This window comes from Leuciscus leuciscus (genome assembly GCF_965113295.1).
Source record: "Leuciscus leuciscus genome assembly, chromosome: 17".
Lineage (NCBI taxonomy): Eukaryota > Metazoa > Chordata > Actinopteri > Cypriniformes > Leuciscidae > Leuciscus > Leuciscus leuciscus.
In genome coordinates, this window is record NC_138741.1 from 591,799 (window position 1) to 607,500 (window position 15,702).

Consider the following 15,702-nt stretch of genomic DNA (forward strand, 5'->3'; position numbering starts at 1 on the left):
TCAGTGACATCATCACTTTGTGGAATGATATCTATATCGGTTGGATCGGTTCCATGTGATATAATTAAATCGAGTGTATGATTAAGACGATGAGTTGGTCCGGTGATGTTTTGCTTGACCCCAAATTAATTTAATAAATCTGTAAATGCAGCTCCTAACGCATCATTTGGATTATCTACGTGTATGTTAAAATCTCCAACAATTAATGCTTTATCGACATTGACTAATAGGTCTGAGAGAAAATCTGCAAACTCTTTTAGGAAATCAGCGTAAGGCCCTGGCGGTCTATATACGGTAGCCAAGGCTAGAGATAATAGGGATGTTTTTCTAACATCTAAGAGCGTAACATTTAGTACAAGTACTTCAAATGAAATAAACTTATAACCCGTTTTCTGAGTAACATTGAGAATATCTCTATAGATTGTTGTAACACCGCCGCCACGGCCAATCAGACGGGGCTCATGCTTATAACAGTATCCTGATGGAGTAGACTCATTTAGACCGAAATAATCATTTGGTTTAAGCCAGGTTTCAGTAAGGCAAAGTACATCGAAGCTATTATCTGTGACTCTTTCATTTACAATAACTGCCTTAAGTGTGAGTGATCTAATGTTTAGAAGACCTAGCTTTAGAAATTGTTTTTGTTTACTAATAGCAACATTTTCTGTTTTAATAACAATTCGATTTTTCCTAGATCCTGCAGTAGATTTATTATTTGATCTCACTAAACGAGGAATAGACACGGTTTCTATGCAATGTTCTACACTAGTATTTATATCAGTTAAATTGGTGCAGCAGAGACTATGATTTGGACTTTTGGTTACTAGTCAAAGAGTATTTAACATTTTGGAGATGTTATCCGACAGAAGATCCGCTCCGATTCTGCTTGGGTGTAAACCATCAGCACGGAAAAGCCTAGGACGCTCCCAAAACAGATTCCAATTATTTACAAAGAGCAGTCTCTGTTCATTACACCATGACATTAACCATTCATTTAGTGCAAATAATCTGCTGAACTTTTCATGCCCTAGTCGGTACGTGGGAAGCGGTCCTGACACAATGATCGTTGTTTCAGGCGATGTGCTGCGTACCGTATCGATTAGATTCCTGAAGTCTTTCTTCAGAATCTCCGTCTGGCGCAGCCTGATGTCGTTCACTCCCGCGTGCAGGACCACAGTTCCGACGCGCTCGTCACCGTTCAGGATCTCGGGAACGCGAGCAGCGATTTCAGAAACACGAGCACCAGGAAAGCAGTGACTGTGCACCTTACTTTTACCTAACGTAGCGTGTACGTGCCGAACGATGGAATCGCCGATGATCACAGCATCTCGTTCTGTTTCGCGTAGAGGGGAGAAGCGGTTTTGTGTGGATAACTCGAAAACCGGGAGGGTCGGAGAGAGTCTTGGTCTAAACCTGACTCGCGTCTTCCGCTGCGGAACCACCCAGGCTTCGTGGTGGCGTGTTGGAGCCGGAGTGAACGAGACCATGGCTGATCGCGACCGATGCTGAGGAATGCACGGAGTAGACGAGGTCGGAGTCAGCGGGTTAGTAACGTTAAACACTGATTTGTGTGCATCGGCGCGTGATGTTTCAAGAGCCAAACACCGGTCTCTCAGCTCGGCCTGTCTCAATAAAAGGTCGTGGATCTGTTTCTCAACAGCTTCCAGCTCAGACTGCAGTGCGTGCAGCTCAAATGTGTCCTCACCTGCACCAAAAGGTAGACTACTTACATCTGATATATTCGCCATTTTAACAGATGGACAGTGAGTTAGCAACGAAGCTACCACCGTCGGTGTATGAATGGGTGAATGTGAGGCTATATGTAAAGCGCTTTGGTGGCCATAGGTCTGTGAAAGCGCTATATAAATGCAGTCCATTTACCATTTACCAGTGATGCTATCAATATTAATACTAATTTATGACTGAAGTCTTGGATATAATCCGTCTTTTTAGTGGTAAGGGTGTAGAGTAGACGCACAATAGGCGAAAAAATGTTTGTTTGTAAGTGAGTGTGGAGAAGACGCGTTCAGCCGTGATCCACTGGAGTAACCTATAAGAGTATCCGGAGTTGGATCACTAAAGGCTTGAGACGCGTCTGCTCAACAGCCCGCGTTGTAACTATGAGGTTTGAGCAGTAGTGCTTCTCAGTGAGGAAAAGTAGAAAATGTTCGTTGTAAGTGAGTTTAAAGAGAAAAATCAAGAATTATAAATCAAATCGATAGAGCTCCAAAAACAACAACGCGTTCAGGTGTGTGTGTGTGTAACACCTGTCGCTCTCCTCAGTGTGTGTGTGTGTGTGTAACACCTGTCGCTCTCCTCAGGGTGTGTGTGTGTGTGTGTGTGTGTGTGTGTAACACCTGTCGCTCTCCTCAGTGTGTGTGTGTGTGTGTGTGTGTGTAACACCTGTCGCTCTCCTCAGGGTGTGTGTGTGTGTAACACCTGTCGCTCTCCTCAGGGTGTGTGTGTGTAACACCTGTCGCTCTCCTCAGGGCGTGTGTGTGTGTAACACCTGTCGCTCTCCTCAGGGCGTGTGTGTGTGTAACACCTGTCGCTCTCCTCAGTGTGTGTGTAACACCTGTCGCTCTCCTCAGTGTGTGTGTGTGTGTGTGTGTGTGTGTGTGTAACACCTGTCGCTCTCCTCAGGGTGTGTGTAACACCTGTCGCTCTCCTCAGGGTGTGTGTAACACCTGTCGCTCTCCTCAGGGCGTGTGTGTGTAACACCTGTCGCTCTCCTCAGGGTGTGTGTGTAACACCTGTCGCTCTCCTCAGGGTTTGTGTGTGTGTAACACCTGTCGCTCTCCTCAGGGCGTGTGTGTGTGTAACACCTGTCGCTCTCCTCAGGGCGTGTGTGTGTGTGTGTGTGTGTGTGTAACACCTGTCGCTCTCCTCAGGGTGTGTGTAACACCTGTCGCTCTCCTCAGGGTGTGTGTAACACCTGTCGCTCTCCTCAGGGCGCGTGTGTGTGTAACACCTGTCGCTCTCCTCAGTGTGTGTGTGTGTGTGTGTGTAACACCTGTCGCTCTCCTCAGGGTGTGTGTGTGTGTGTGTGTAACACCTGTCGCTCTCCTCAGGGCGTGTGTGTGTGTAACACCTGTCGCTCTCCTCAGGGCGTGTGTGTGTGTAACACCTGTCGCTCTCCTCAGGGCGTGTGTGTGTGTGTGTGTGTAACACCTGTCGCTCTCCTCAGGGCGTGTGTGTGTGTGTGTGTAACACCTGTCGCTCTCCTCAGGGCGTGTGTGTGTGTAACACCTGTCGCTCTCCTCAGGGTGTGTGTGTGTGTGTGTGTGTGTAACACCTGTCGCTCTCCTCAGTGTGTGTGTAACACCTGTCGCTCTCCTCAGGGTGTGTGTAACACCTGTCGCTCTCCTCAGTGTCTGTGTAACACCTGTCGCTCTCCTCAGTGTCTGTGTAACACCTGTCGCTCTCCTCAGGGTGTGTGTGTGTAACACCTGTCGCTCTCCTCAGGGCGTGTGTGTGTGTGTGTGTGTGTGTGTGTAACACCTGTCGCTCTCCTCAGGGCGTGTGCGTGTGTGTGTGTGTGTGTGTGTGTGTGTGTGTGTGTGTGTGTGTGTGTGTGTGTGTGTGTGTGTGTGTGTGTGTAACACCTGTCGCTCTCCTCAGGGCGTGCGTGTGTGTGTGTGTGTGTGTGTGTAACACCTGTCGCTCTCCTCAGGGCGTGTGTGTGTGTGTAACACCTGTCGCTCTCCTCAGGGTCGGCAGAACATCTCTCCTGATAAGATCCCCTGGGCGGCTCTGAAGACTCTGATGGCTCAGTCGATCTACGGCGGGCGCATCGATAACGAGTTCGACCAGCGGCTCCTGAACACGTTCCTGGATCGGCTCTTCACCACCAGCAGCTTCGACAGCGAGTTCAAGCTGGCGCTCAAAGTGGACGGGCACAAGGACATCAAGATGCCCGACGGCATCCGGTCAGCCTAACCCTAATGTTTCTGCATCACATGTTTATCTCTACAGCGCTATATACAGCAGCTTCAGTGAGGAACACGATCAGTGATGAACCTCCATCAGATATGAGATCAGTGTTGATTCAGTCCAGCTCAATAACAGTGTAAAGTTCATCAGTTGTGAATGAGTTCAGCTCTACGGAGGACAGTAGTTCAGTACATAGAAACACTCAGTGTGCAGAAGCGCTCTATTGTCAACATATAATAAGCTCAGCTCATGCAACACTGTCAAACCAAGCGGCTTTTTCCTGGTCAAAGTGGCAAATTTACACAAACATCTGAAGTGGTAAAAAAAATATGCGTGCATTTCACATGAAAAGGATTTAGCCTGAGAAAGTTCACCAAACATCGGTAAATGTTTTATTAAACAAAGTTTGTGAGGAGCACGTTTAAATAATCCAATCAACGATCTGTCCCATCAGCATAGAGGAGGCCGATATAAACCCTCTCCTGCACTCCTCACTCTCGGCTGGTTCTGCCACAGCCAGGAACTCTGGGAACTCTGGGATCGGGCCGAACACAGAATAATCTCCTCAGATAACATTTATTCTCTTGGATTTATTTGTGCCGCTCCTTCACAAGCCCAGCCTAACCCTAACCCACAAGCCCAGCCTAACCCTAACCCCTGTGATGAACAGCTGAATCAGATCTAATTCTGGGGATAAACTTGAATCAAATTGAACTAAATTAAGCTAAATGACTTGAGTGTCTTCTGTAGAGACACAGTTATAGAGCTGAACCAACACTGATCTGAGTAATGACTTGAGTGTCTTCTGTAGAGACACAGTTATAGAACTGAACCAACACTGATCTGAGTAATGACTTGAGTGTCTTCTGTAGAGACACAGTTATAGAGCTGAATCAACACTGATCTGAGTAATGACTCGAGTGTCTTCTGTAGAGACACAGTTATAGAGCTGAATCAACACTGATCTGAGTAATGACTCGAGTGTCTTCTGTAGAGACACAGTTATAGAGCTGAATCAATACTGATCTGAGTAATGACTCGAGTGTCTTCTGTAGAGACAGTTATAGAGCTGAACCAACACTGATCTGAGTAAGGACTCGAGTGTCTTCTGTAGAGACACAGTTATAGAGCTGAATCAATACTGATCTGAGTAATGACTCGAGTGTCTTCTGTAGAGACACAGTTATAGAGCTGAACCAACACTGATCTGAGTAAGGACTCGAGTGTCTTCTGTAGAGACTGTTATAGAGCTGAACCAACACTGATCTGAGTAAGGACTCGAGTGTCTTCTGTAGAGACAGTTATAGAACTGAATCAACATGACTCGAGTGTCTTCTGTAGAGACACAGTTATAGAGCTGAACCAACACTGATCTGAGTAATGACTCGAGTGTCTTCTGTAGAGACACTGTTATAGAGCTGAACCAACATGACTCGAGTGTCTTCTGTAGAGACACAGTTATAGAGCTGAATCAACACTGATCTGAGTAATGACTCGAGTGTCTTCTGTAGAGACAGTAATAGAGCTGAACCAACACTGATCTGAGTAATGACTCGAGTGTCTTCTGTAGAGACAGTTATAGAGCTGAACCAACACTGATCTGAGTAATGACTCGAGTGTCTTCTGTAGAGCTGCTTTACTGCAGAATGTGACTAGTTTCATAAATTTTGAAACATGAATACTGTTATTCCTGTGAAGAGGTCAGTGCTGTACGAGACACTGGTGAATGACCTCTGTGTGTGTGTGTGTCGGTCAGGCGTGAGGAGTTCATCCACTGGGTGGAGCTGCTGCCGGACACTCAGACTCCATCATGGCTCGGGCTGCCGAGTAACGCAGAGAAGGTCCTGCTCACGACTCAGGGTACGAGCGCTCTCTCACTCACTCATACACACACACACACACACTCTCTCTCTCTCTCTCTCTCTCTCTCTCTCTCTCTCTCTCTCTCTCTCTCTCTCTCTCTCTCTCATTCATTCACGCCAAACTCAAACTTTAAGTATCAACGCAGACTAGGACTGTCAGAATGGCTGAGAAGCTAATTTGGAATTTCTTTAAGTATTATCAAAATTTTAATTGCATTCTAAAACTGTTTGTGCATCAGGAACCTGAGAAAACACACTTCAACACGCAGCGTAATGAACTACATGAACACACTACAGCAAACAGACATTCAGAAACACTCACTTCTACTCTCTACATCTACATATTGTTCATCAAAAACACCAGACGCTTAGCTTGATCTGAGCGAGTGCTGAACGCTTTCTCTTTCTCTCTCTCTCACACACACACACACACACACACACACACACACACACACGGTTTTTGCATTTGAATGTGAAGCTTTTATTATTTTTTATTATTTTTTTATTGGAGTTTCTATCCGTCAGCCCTAGCGCAGACGTGGCAAACCTCCAGTTGCCTCTTTTCTGGTTTTCAGCACTTTAACCTCTTTATCAACACAATGCTTGAACATGCAAGTTTGTCCAGCGGTTAATTTGATCTCCCTCCTTCACTTCCTGTGGGCGTGTCCTTCGTGCACCTCACTTCCTGTGGGCGTGTCCCTCGCGCTCAGGCATTGACATGATGGGGAAGCTGTTGAAGATGCAGATGCTGGAGGATGAGGACGATCTGGCGTACGAGACGGAGAAGAAGCGCTCGACGTCCACGACCGATGCTCAGCCGGCCTGGATGAGAACGCTCCTGTCCACCGCTCGCAACTGGCTCCTGCTGATCCCAGAGGCCGTCAGCCCGCTCAAGCGCACCGTGGAGAACATCAAGGTATGCTGGGAAGGGCCTCGGGCCTCAGGGGTTTCTGCAGCTCACCCTGATCACAGTCAGGCACAGTCAAGCCCTCCAAAACTTACAGAAACACTTGTTTTCAATGGTTTAAATTAGTCATTGACTGTTTTTTTTTTATAACTGATACCAATTATTTACATGTTTATGTGCCGACAACCGATGTATAGAATATAGATATTTATGTTTTATTTCTGATTTATTTGATTCTGATCTATTTATTTTTGAGCTTGAGGTGAAGATGGGGGTCTCTCTCACACACACACACACACACACACACACACACACACACACACACACACACAGCCTCCTCATGATGTGTTCCTCCACAGGACCCGCTGTTCCGCTTCTTCGAGCGTGAGGTGAAGATGGGGTCTCGGATGCTGCAGGACGTGCGTCAGGATCTGACGGATGTGGTTCATGTGTGTGAGGGCAAGAAGAAGCAGACCAACGACCTGCGCACGCTCATCAACGACCTGGTCAAAGGTAGCTGACCCCTGACCCCTTACTCTGACCCCTGACCCCTTGCTCTCGTCACTAACCCTGTCCTGTTTCCTCAGGCATTCTCCCGCGCAGCTGGTGTCGCTACACCGTCCCAGCGGCCATGACGGTGATCCAGTGGGTGTCGGACTTCAGTGAGAGGATCCAGCAGCTGCAGCAGATCTCGCAGGGGGCGGCCACTGGGGGCGCTAAAGAGCTCAAGGTGTCCGAGAGAACACAACACACTCGATGAGGAAAACTAAAAACACAATCAGTGATGCTAACTGAGTTCCATTCAGTGAAGCAGCTCTAAAACAACCGTGTTCAGTTCATAAATGCAGAGCATTAAATGATGTTCTTCCTCAGTGTTTCTGTCTCGTTTTCCAGCACAAATATCTAAACATTCTTAAATATTTACTGGAGAAGAAGCAAAATGACTGAAGATATTAAGTCTTGATTTCCGAGAAACTCAACAAAATGAAGTGATTTTGGGTTTAAAACGAGAACTAATATCTGCCAATGGAGTCAGAAAAATACTCTTGTTTTCCCTTTGAATCAAGTGTTTTGTTCTGACTCCATTGACCAATATTTGTTCTGCTTTTTAACACAAACTCACAAATGTGTCCACCAGCAGTGCAAACAATTATTTGAATTTCCAGCACAAATATCTAAACATTCTTAAATCAAGATACATTTATTTTATATATTATTAAAATTAATTAAAAGTAATGGAGATTGTTAGGAAGTTCTTTTGAAGTGTTGTTAATAAAACTCGTGTTGATGTTTAGGGTTAGAGAGCACATTGACATGTATGTTTCCTCCACTGGGTGTGATGCTGAATGTGTTGTTCTCCAGAACATCCATGTGACCCTGGGGAGCCTGTTCGTGCCCGAGGCCTACATCACTGCCACCCGCCAGTACGTGGCTCAGGCCAACAGCTGGTCTCTGGAGGAACTGTGTCTCGAGGTCAACGTCACATCAGCACAAGGAGCAGCCCTCGACGCCTGCAGCTTCGGCATCAAGGGTGAGTGCGTGTGTGAGAGTGCGTGTGTGAGAGTGCGTGTGTGAGAGTGCGTGTGTGAGAGTGCGTGTGTGAGAGTGCGTGTGTGAGAGTGCGTGTGTGAGAGTGCGTGTGTGAGAGTGCGTGTGTGAGAGTGCGTGTGTGAGAGTGCGTGCGTGAGAGCCAATGTTGTTTTCGTCAACGATGACGATAACGAAATGATTTCGTTGACGCACCTTTTTTTTATGACGATAACGCGACGATGACTAGCTAAAAATGGCTCTAGGTGACTAAAACATGACGAGACGTTTTCGAGTTTTCGTTGACGAGACAGAACAAAAATGATTATAAGTCTGACGTTCACAATGCATGTCATTTCTGCCTATTTTGCGTGAAATCTGTCTGTTTTGAGCTAAAAAAAAGTATCAGCAATGCTGCCGCTTCCTATCCTTGTTTTGGGTACGCCCACCACGCATCAGATTCCACACAACAACAACACGGCTGCGGCTAGTCACTCGCCAGACATCTTCGATATGAGGCGCCGGACTGGACAAAAGCGAAACGAACTGCGCGAGCGAGCGACAGTGCGCGTGAGAGACCTATGGCAAGCCATAGTGTTCACAAACGCCTGGTCAGGCGTCTGATTGCACACTGACACGTCAAAAGCGTGCGTTTCGACGATTTGCCATAAAAGCGCACGTTCTAAACGCGCGCTTTGTGGTCACGGAAAACGCGCGTCACAAACGCGCGGTTTCTGCATCAAAAACCAGGCTTGAGTCTGCGCGCGAGAGAGACCGAGTGTGTCTGCGCGCGAGAGAGACCGAGTGTGTCTGCGCGCGAGAGAGACAGTGTGTCCGAGCATTAGTTTAGTAGGCTAATTGGTACAAAGTAATATATAATTATTATATAACTTAGATTATAACATTAATTATTAACTAATTATATAATAAAGCCACAATTGCCAAAGTAAGAATGTTTTTATTCCTGGCTTTTTTGGAGTAAAACACTGATTCCACTGTTACCACTTTATCTGTGTGTAATGTTGTAGTAGCTCAAATTGAATTGAGTTACAACACTCGAATTGCAACACTTGCTACAACCTGTCAAACCTAAGCCCATTTCCAATACTTTTTAACCTAAATTCATTTGTTAACCCTCTGGGGTCTGAGCTGTTTTCTGGGCTCTGGAGGTGTTCTGACATGCTCTGACATTTGTGGGGTTTTTTCTGTTACTAGTGACATTTTCATGGCTAAAGTCTAATTACACTGTATTCAGCACAAACTCTGCTACAATAATATATCAGCAGCATGTATGTAAAAGTTTGTAGTTTTGAGATAATGACATTTATGCGTGGTTTGTGAAAATACAAAAAAAAATTCTCACTGAAATAAGGCCATGAAACCCATACTGATTATTTCTTCACAAGACTTTTGAAAATTGTATGACATAGCCTAGAATATTTGCTCCAAAACTATGTGAAAATCACCCTGACTGCTCATTCAGATAAGACAATATATTGATTTAAAATTTCTAAGACGTGTTTTGTGTGACAAAGCCATATGCGAAGAGGCGTGATCATCTCATGAATATGTAAGCTTTTAACACCTGAGAAAGACAAAGACACTCCCCTAACTGCCCTATTAGGAGCGATCAGGCCCTGTCATTCAGAGCAACCTTGCACAAAGAATGAGGAGATTTAAAAAATAATGGCTTTTAGATTGTTTGGATTTATTTACAACACAACATAATCCAAAAATACAAATGACAAAAGAGCACATTGAAAACAATGATCCAAAGACAGAGACCTTTGTGCCATTCCTAAAAACATTGTACATACCTTTCATTTCCAAGGTGTTTGATTTTCACTTTACCATGTTCATGTACAGAGACTCATGTGAATGTTGAAGTCAGCAGGACTCAGTTGCATCTGGTCCCTGAAAGAAAAAGAAAAAAAAGAAAAAACGATGCACATACTGATATCAAGAGAAACTATAGGGCTGCACGATTTTGGGAATAGATTTTAGATTTTTCTGGTTAAAATTTCTTTTTAAAATTCACAGAACACACACACACACACACACGTTTCCAACAATATATAATGAACACCAGGTTTGTTGTGCCTTGTAGGCACAGCGCGCTCCAAAATATGATACATTCAAACGCACAGCGCGCTCCAAAATATGATACATTCAAACGCACAGCGCGCTCCAAAATATGATACATTCAAACGCACAGCGCGCTCCAAAATATGATACATTCAAACGCCATCGCACTCCAAAATATGATACTCAAACCCACAGCGCGCTCCAAAATATGATACACTCAAACGCACAGCGCGCTCCAAAATATGATACATTCAAACGCACAGCGCGCTCCAAAATATGATACATTCAAACGCACAGCGCGCTCCAAAATATGATACTCAAACCCACAGCGCGCTCCAAAATATGATACACTCAAACGCGATCGCGCTCCAAAATATGATACACTCAAACGCGATCGCGCTCCAAAATATGATACATTCAAACGCCATCGCACTCCAAAATATGATACTCAAACCCACAGCGCGCTCCAAAATATGATACACTCAAACGCACAGCGCGCTCCAAAATATGATACACTCAAACGCACAGCGCGCTCCAAAATATGATACATTCAAACGCACAGCGCGCTCCAAAATATGATACTCAAACCCACAGCGCGCTCCAAAATATGATACACTCAAACGCGATCGCGCTCCAAAATATGATACATTCAAACCCACAGCGCGCTCCAAAATATTAAACATTATGGTTATACCAAGGGGCAACATTCTGATCTGAAAAATGAAGCCTACCCGGAAGTGCGAAAAACTGCAATACATCGAAAATCCGCTAGGGGAAGGTCCCAAAAGGGAGCAAATGTCCATAGCCCCCATGTTAAAATGTCCGTTTTCACAGTATAAATTCATGTTTTTACAGGTTGGTCCCATGGACTTTTATTGGATTTTTCGATAGGTTCCGAGTGCCTGACAACGGCGAGGGTAGTGAATTTTTTTCTAACTCGTTAGTTTAGATAGTATTTAGATATAAAATGTATGACAATAAGGGCGTGGTTAACTTTGATTGACAGCTTGATTGACAGCTGAAAGGCAGAATGACAACATAAGAAGCGCCATTTTTTAATACAGTTGACATATAATACTACTGTTTCTGTATCATGAAATGTAGTTTTAAGAGTTTTTCAGGCGAGAATGTAGTTGTTTAAAGCTCAAATCTGTGGTTTATTTATAAAGATTTATGAAAATTGTATCCAGTTGTGAGATCCAGCGATGACCGGGCGCTCGGCGCGATGTACCCCGCCTGGAGCAGCCTTTCATCGGCTAGACGTTTTGAGGTTTGCCGCTGACTCTGGCGTCTCTGTAGTGGTTAAACATGAGATATAATTCGTCTTGTCTATATCTAACGGGCGATTTTTGGTCTCGTGGGCAATCGTTTTGGCTGAGGGGAAGTTTCATAACTTTATAAGCTATATTTAACTTGTACCGTTGTATGGTTAGACTAGATCGAGCGCATGACTTTTTATGTTTGACTGAATTGTTTGCTTTATTTGTATAGCTTATTGTAACTTTACCTTTTACTTATACTTTTATAATAGCTAATATTGATAAAACTGAAATTTAACAAAAAGAGACTGGGTTGAGTTTTGTCATTTTAAATTTTAATACAACGAAGATGATCTGTAATGTTGTTTACTGCAACATCTGTTGTTTAGTACAAATGCACATATTGCCTGGACCATATTAAAATGTTTAATATTTTTATATTATATTTAAAACGAAAAGAGGCAGGTTTGTGTTTTATATTTCGTTTTGTTATAAATAGGCAAACGTTATGTGCAGTGAATATAATCAATACGCGTTGCCTGAACCACATTTGTGTGGCTATAATGTTTAAGATTTCTTTAAATGAAAACGAAAAGAGTTAGTATGGTGTTTTATAACATATTTCGTTGCCTAAAATATACACAGAGATAACCGGAGTAGCAGAGCGAGCTGAGTGACGCGCGCTGCTTCAGAAGGGGGCGGGGTTAGGGTTTCCCAAGATTTTCCAAGATGGCGCCGCCCATACCCCCCATAAACGGCTTCAAACCCGTTCTTCAGAAAGTCTATGGGTGACGTCACAGACGCTTTGTCCATATTTTTTACAGTCTATGGGTTATACATATCTATGTTTGAGCAGATATCCACAAACAGTATTTAACAGGAAACACGGGTCTAAATAGTATAATATTCACCATATATCTAGCAACAGTTCAACTGCAATGTGAAGTTTATGCAACAATACCATAAACTAATAAGTAAGAATTTCTTACCTTACATCTTTCTTGTCTTCAAATCGCGTTCTTCTTCTTCTGAGGTAAATCCAATATAAGCTCACAGCGCGTCTTCCAAACTCGACGAAAAGCAGAGACTTGTGAAGTGTTTTGGTGTTTTGTGTTTGAGGTAACGAGGGCGTTCGCGTTCCATGTGGAGATTTGCATGTGAATCTCTTTTGCGCGAGTGGGCGTGTCGAATTAAAAAGTAATTAGCAAGCGTTTGAGAAGCTGGACATCCTGTTGGTTTTATGCAAATTACTTAAACAGAGAATATTTGTTTTCAGTTTGAATCTGATCATTTAAAAGTACACACTTAAATGTGTATAAAGGTATATGGCTCATAAATGTGTGAGAAGGATTCGCTGAGTTTTGTTTCAGTTTATAGACGTGCTCAAGAAAAAAAAGTTCACCGCGACGGAGAGGCAGAACGCACACCCTGTTTATTTTCTTTATTTTACAAAAGCACAATGTTTTGATTTGATTGTAAGTGGACACATACAAAAGTAGAAATATCACAGATTATTTTTTTCTGTATAACCATAAATGACGGAGTAATTTAAGTTTATTGTACTACAATGTGAAGAAAATCCAGCAAAACGCGTCGGCGCGTTTCTCGACCTCAGAGGGTTAAAGACTACTTTCTTTTTTTTTCTTTTTTTACTAAAATTGACTAAAACTTGACTAAAACCTTTTTGTGTTTTCGTCGACTAAAACTATCAAGTTTATAAGTGACTAAAATGTGACTAAAACTAAAAAGCATTTTCGTCCAAAAGACTAAGACTAAAAGGGCTGCCAAAAACAACACTGGTGAGAGCGTGTGTGAGCGCGTGTGAGAGCGAAAAGGTGTCTGAGGGAGCTCTGCTGACGTGTGTGTGTGTGTGTGTGCGCGCAGGTCTGAAGCTGCAGGGAGCTGTGTGTGCGAACAACAAGCTCTCTCTGTCCACCACCATCTCCACTGACCTCCCGCTGACACAACTACGCTGGATGAAGCAGAGCAACAGCGAGAAGAGGAACATGGTGAGTGGAGACACACATACACATACATACATACACACACACACACACACTCTCACTCTCTCACTCGCTCACTCACTCACTCTCTCTCTCGCCCTCTCTCTCTCTCTGCAGGTCACACTGCCCGTGTATCTGAACTTCACGCGAGCCGACCTCATCTTCACCGTTGACTTTGACATCGCCACCAAGGAAGACCCACATCACTTCTACGAGCGGGGGGTCGCGGTCCTGTGCACCGAGTAGAAGAACACGCTTTACCCAGCATGCCTCAGTACAGAGGAACAGCTCGAACGCTTCTCTTTACCCAGCATTCCTCAGTGTAGTGTAGTGTAATCATAACTGTGTGTAGTGTAATCGTAATTGTGTAGAGAAATCATAACTGTGTGTGTCTTTAATGGGACGAGGTCAGAAGGTCAGAAGCATGTTGGACGATGGACTGTGTTTGTGTTTCTCACACAGATGTTTTAGTGGAACAGATGAGAAGTGTGTGTTTTAGATGGAAAAATGGAAGTTGACAAGTTTTGCATGATTGGTGGTTTTCAATAAAGCTCAAATATTCCGTAAGTGTATTTTGTGTCTGAATGTTATTCATGTGTGCCTGTAGGATCCTGAAACATGCATGTGAATTCATAAGTCAGCATAGACTATATACAGTGGGGGAAATAATTATTTGATCCTCTGCTGATTTTGTAAGTTCACCCACTTACAAAGGAAGGGTCTATGATTTTTATGGTGGGTTTATTTTTAACGGATAGAGAGAATATCAACAAAACAAATCCAGAAAAACATTATATAAAGGTTGTAAATTGATTAGCATTTGATCGAGTGAAATAAGTATTTGATCCCCAAGCAGCCAGCAAGAGTTCTGCCTCCCACAGATGATCATGTGCCCATGTGAACACAGAGTAGTCCTGTCACTTTAAGAAAGTATTCCTAAAGTCCTAATGTCAGTGGGCACAGAATCTGTCTTCCACTCCATCCTCTCCTCCAGCATGGGCAAGACCAGAGCCATCACACGTCAGGGAGAGACTGGACCTGCACACGGCTGGACTGGGCTAGACCCTCAGCGAGAAGCTTGAGGAGAAGGAGACTTACTTTTTACATTTATTCGTTTAGCAGACGCTTTTATCCAAAGCGATTTACAAATGAGAACAATAGAGAACACTAGAAGCAGTGAAACTAACAGTAGGACAACAATACGCAAGTGCTGTGACCCTTCTCAGTTTAATCTAATGCAATACTTTTTTTTAAGAATAGAATAGAAGAGAGTTTTGTAAGACTTTTGTTTTTGGTAAGGATGGTCATGAGAATGAGATAAAGATGAGAATGAGAACATCTAAATGATTCGGAGAAGGTTTGGGAGGAAGGGCTGTGCTCAGATGAGACCAAAATCGAGCTCTTTGGCATCAGCTTAACTCTCCGTGTTTGGAGGAAGAGAAATGCGGACCATGATCCCAAGAACACCATCCCTGCCACCCCTGGGCCGTGGATGGGTCTACCAGAACACTGGAGACGGGTCTTGGATGGGTCTACCAGAACACTGGAGACGGGTCGTGGATGGGTCTACCAGAACACTGGAGATGGGTCGTGGATGGGTCTACCAGAACACTGGAGACGGTCTGGATGGGTCTACCAGAACACTGGAGACGGGTCGTGGATGGGTCTACCAGAACACTGGAGACGGGTCTTGGATGGGTCTACCAGAACACTGGAGACGGGTCGTGGATGGGTCTACCAGAACACTGGAGACGGGTCGTGGATGGGTCTACCAGAACACTGGAGACGGGTCGTGGATGGGTCTACCAGAACACTGGAGACGGGTCGTGGATGGGTCTACCACAACACTGGAGATGGGTCGTGGATGGGTCTACCAGAACACTGGAGACGGGTCGTGGATGGGTCTACCAGAACACTGGAGACGGGTCGTGGATGGGTCTACCAAAACACTGGAGATGGGTCGTGGATGGGTCTACCAGAACACTGGAGACGGTCTGGATGGGTCTACCAGAACACTGGAGACGGGTCTTGGATGGGTCTACCAGAACACTGGAGACGGGTCGTGGATGGGTCTACCAGAACACTGGAGATGGGTCGACCAGAACACTGGAGATGGGTCGTGGATG

General features: G+C 44.5%; 1 protein-coding gene and 1 long non-coding RNA gene across 6 annotated transcripts in view; both read left to right on the forward strand.

Moving 5' to 3' along the window:
• Positions 1 to 14,148, forward strand: part of dync1h1 (dynein, cytoplasmic 1, heavy chain 1) — a 116,402-nt gene extending 102,254 nt beyond the window's left edge. For both annotated transcript variants that reach the window (XM_082142419.1, XM_082142420.1), the window contains exons 71-78: positions 3,712 to 3,929; positions 5,690 to 5,793; positions 6,506 to 6,711; positions 7,062 to 7,215; positions 7,290 to 7,432; positions 8,065 to 8,233; positions 13,458 to 13,582; positions 13,694 to 14,148. In XM_082142419.1, the coding sequence (XP_081998545.1) occupies positions 3,712 to 3,929; positions 5,690 to 5,793; positions 6,506 to 6,711; positions 7,062 to 7,215; positions 7,290 to 7,432; positions 8,065 to 8,233; positions 13,458 to 13,582; positions 13,694 to 13,822 (1,248 nt within the window). In that variant the 3' untranslated portion in view covers positions 13,823 to 14,148. The remainder of the gene's footprint in view (positions 1 to 3,711; positions 3,930 to 5,689; positions 5,794 to 6,505; positions 6,712 to 7,061; positions 7,216 to 7,289; positions 7,433 to 8,064; positions 8,234 to 13,457; positions 13,583 to 13,693) is intronic.
• On the forward strand, positions 4,578 to 5,683 carry LOC309478762. 4 transcript variants are annotated; one of them, XR_014199088.1, is made up of 3 exons: positions 4,578 to 5,144; positions 5,217 to 5,419; positions 5,492 to 5,683. It is a non-coding gene; the product is annotated as an uncharacterized lncRNA (long non-coding RNA). The 4 variants fall into 4 exon arrangements; XR_014199089.1 differs by lacking the exon at positions 5,492 to 5,683 and having other exon boundaries at positions 4,578 to 5,022; positions 5,097 to 5,144; positions 5,217 to 5,356; XR_014199091.1 differs by lacking the exon at positions 5,492 to 5,683 and having other exon boundaries at positions 4,636 to 4,719; positions 4,794 to 5,144; positions 5,217 to 5,356.
• Positions 14,149 to 15,702: the final 1,554 nt, after the last annotated feature.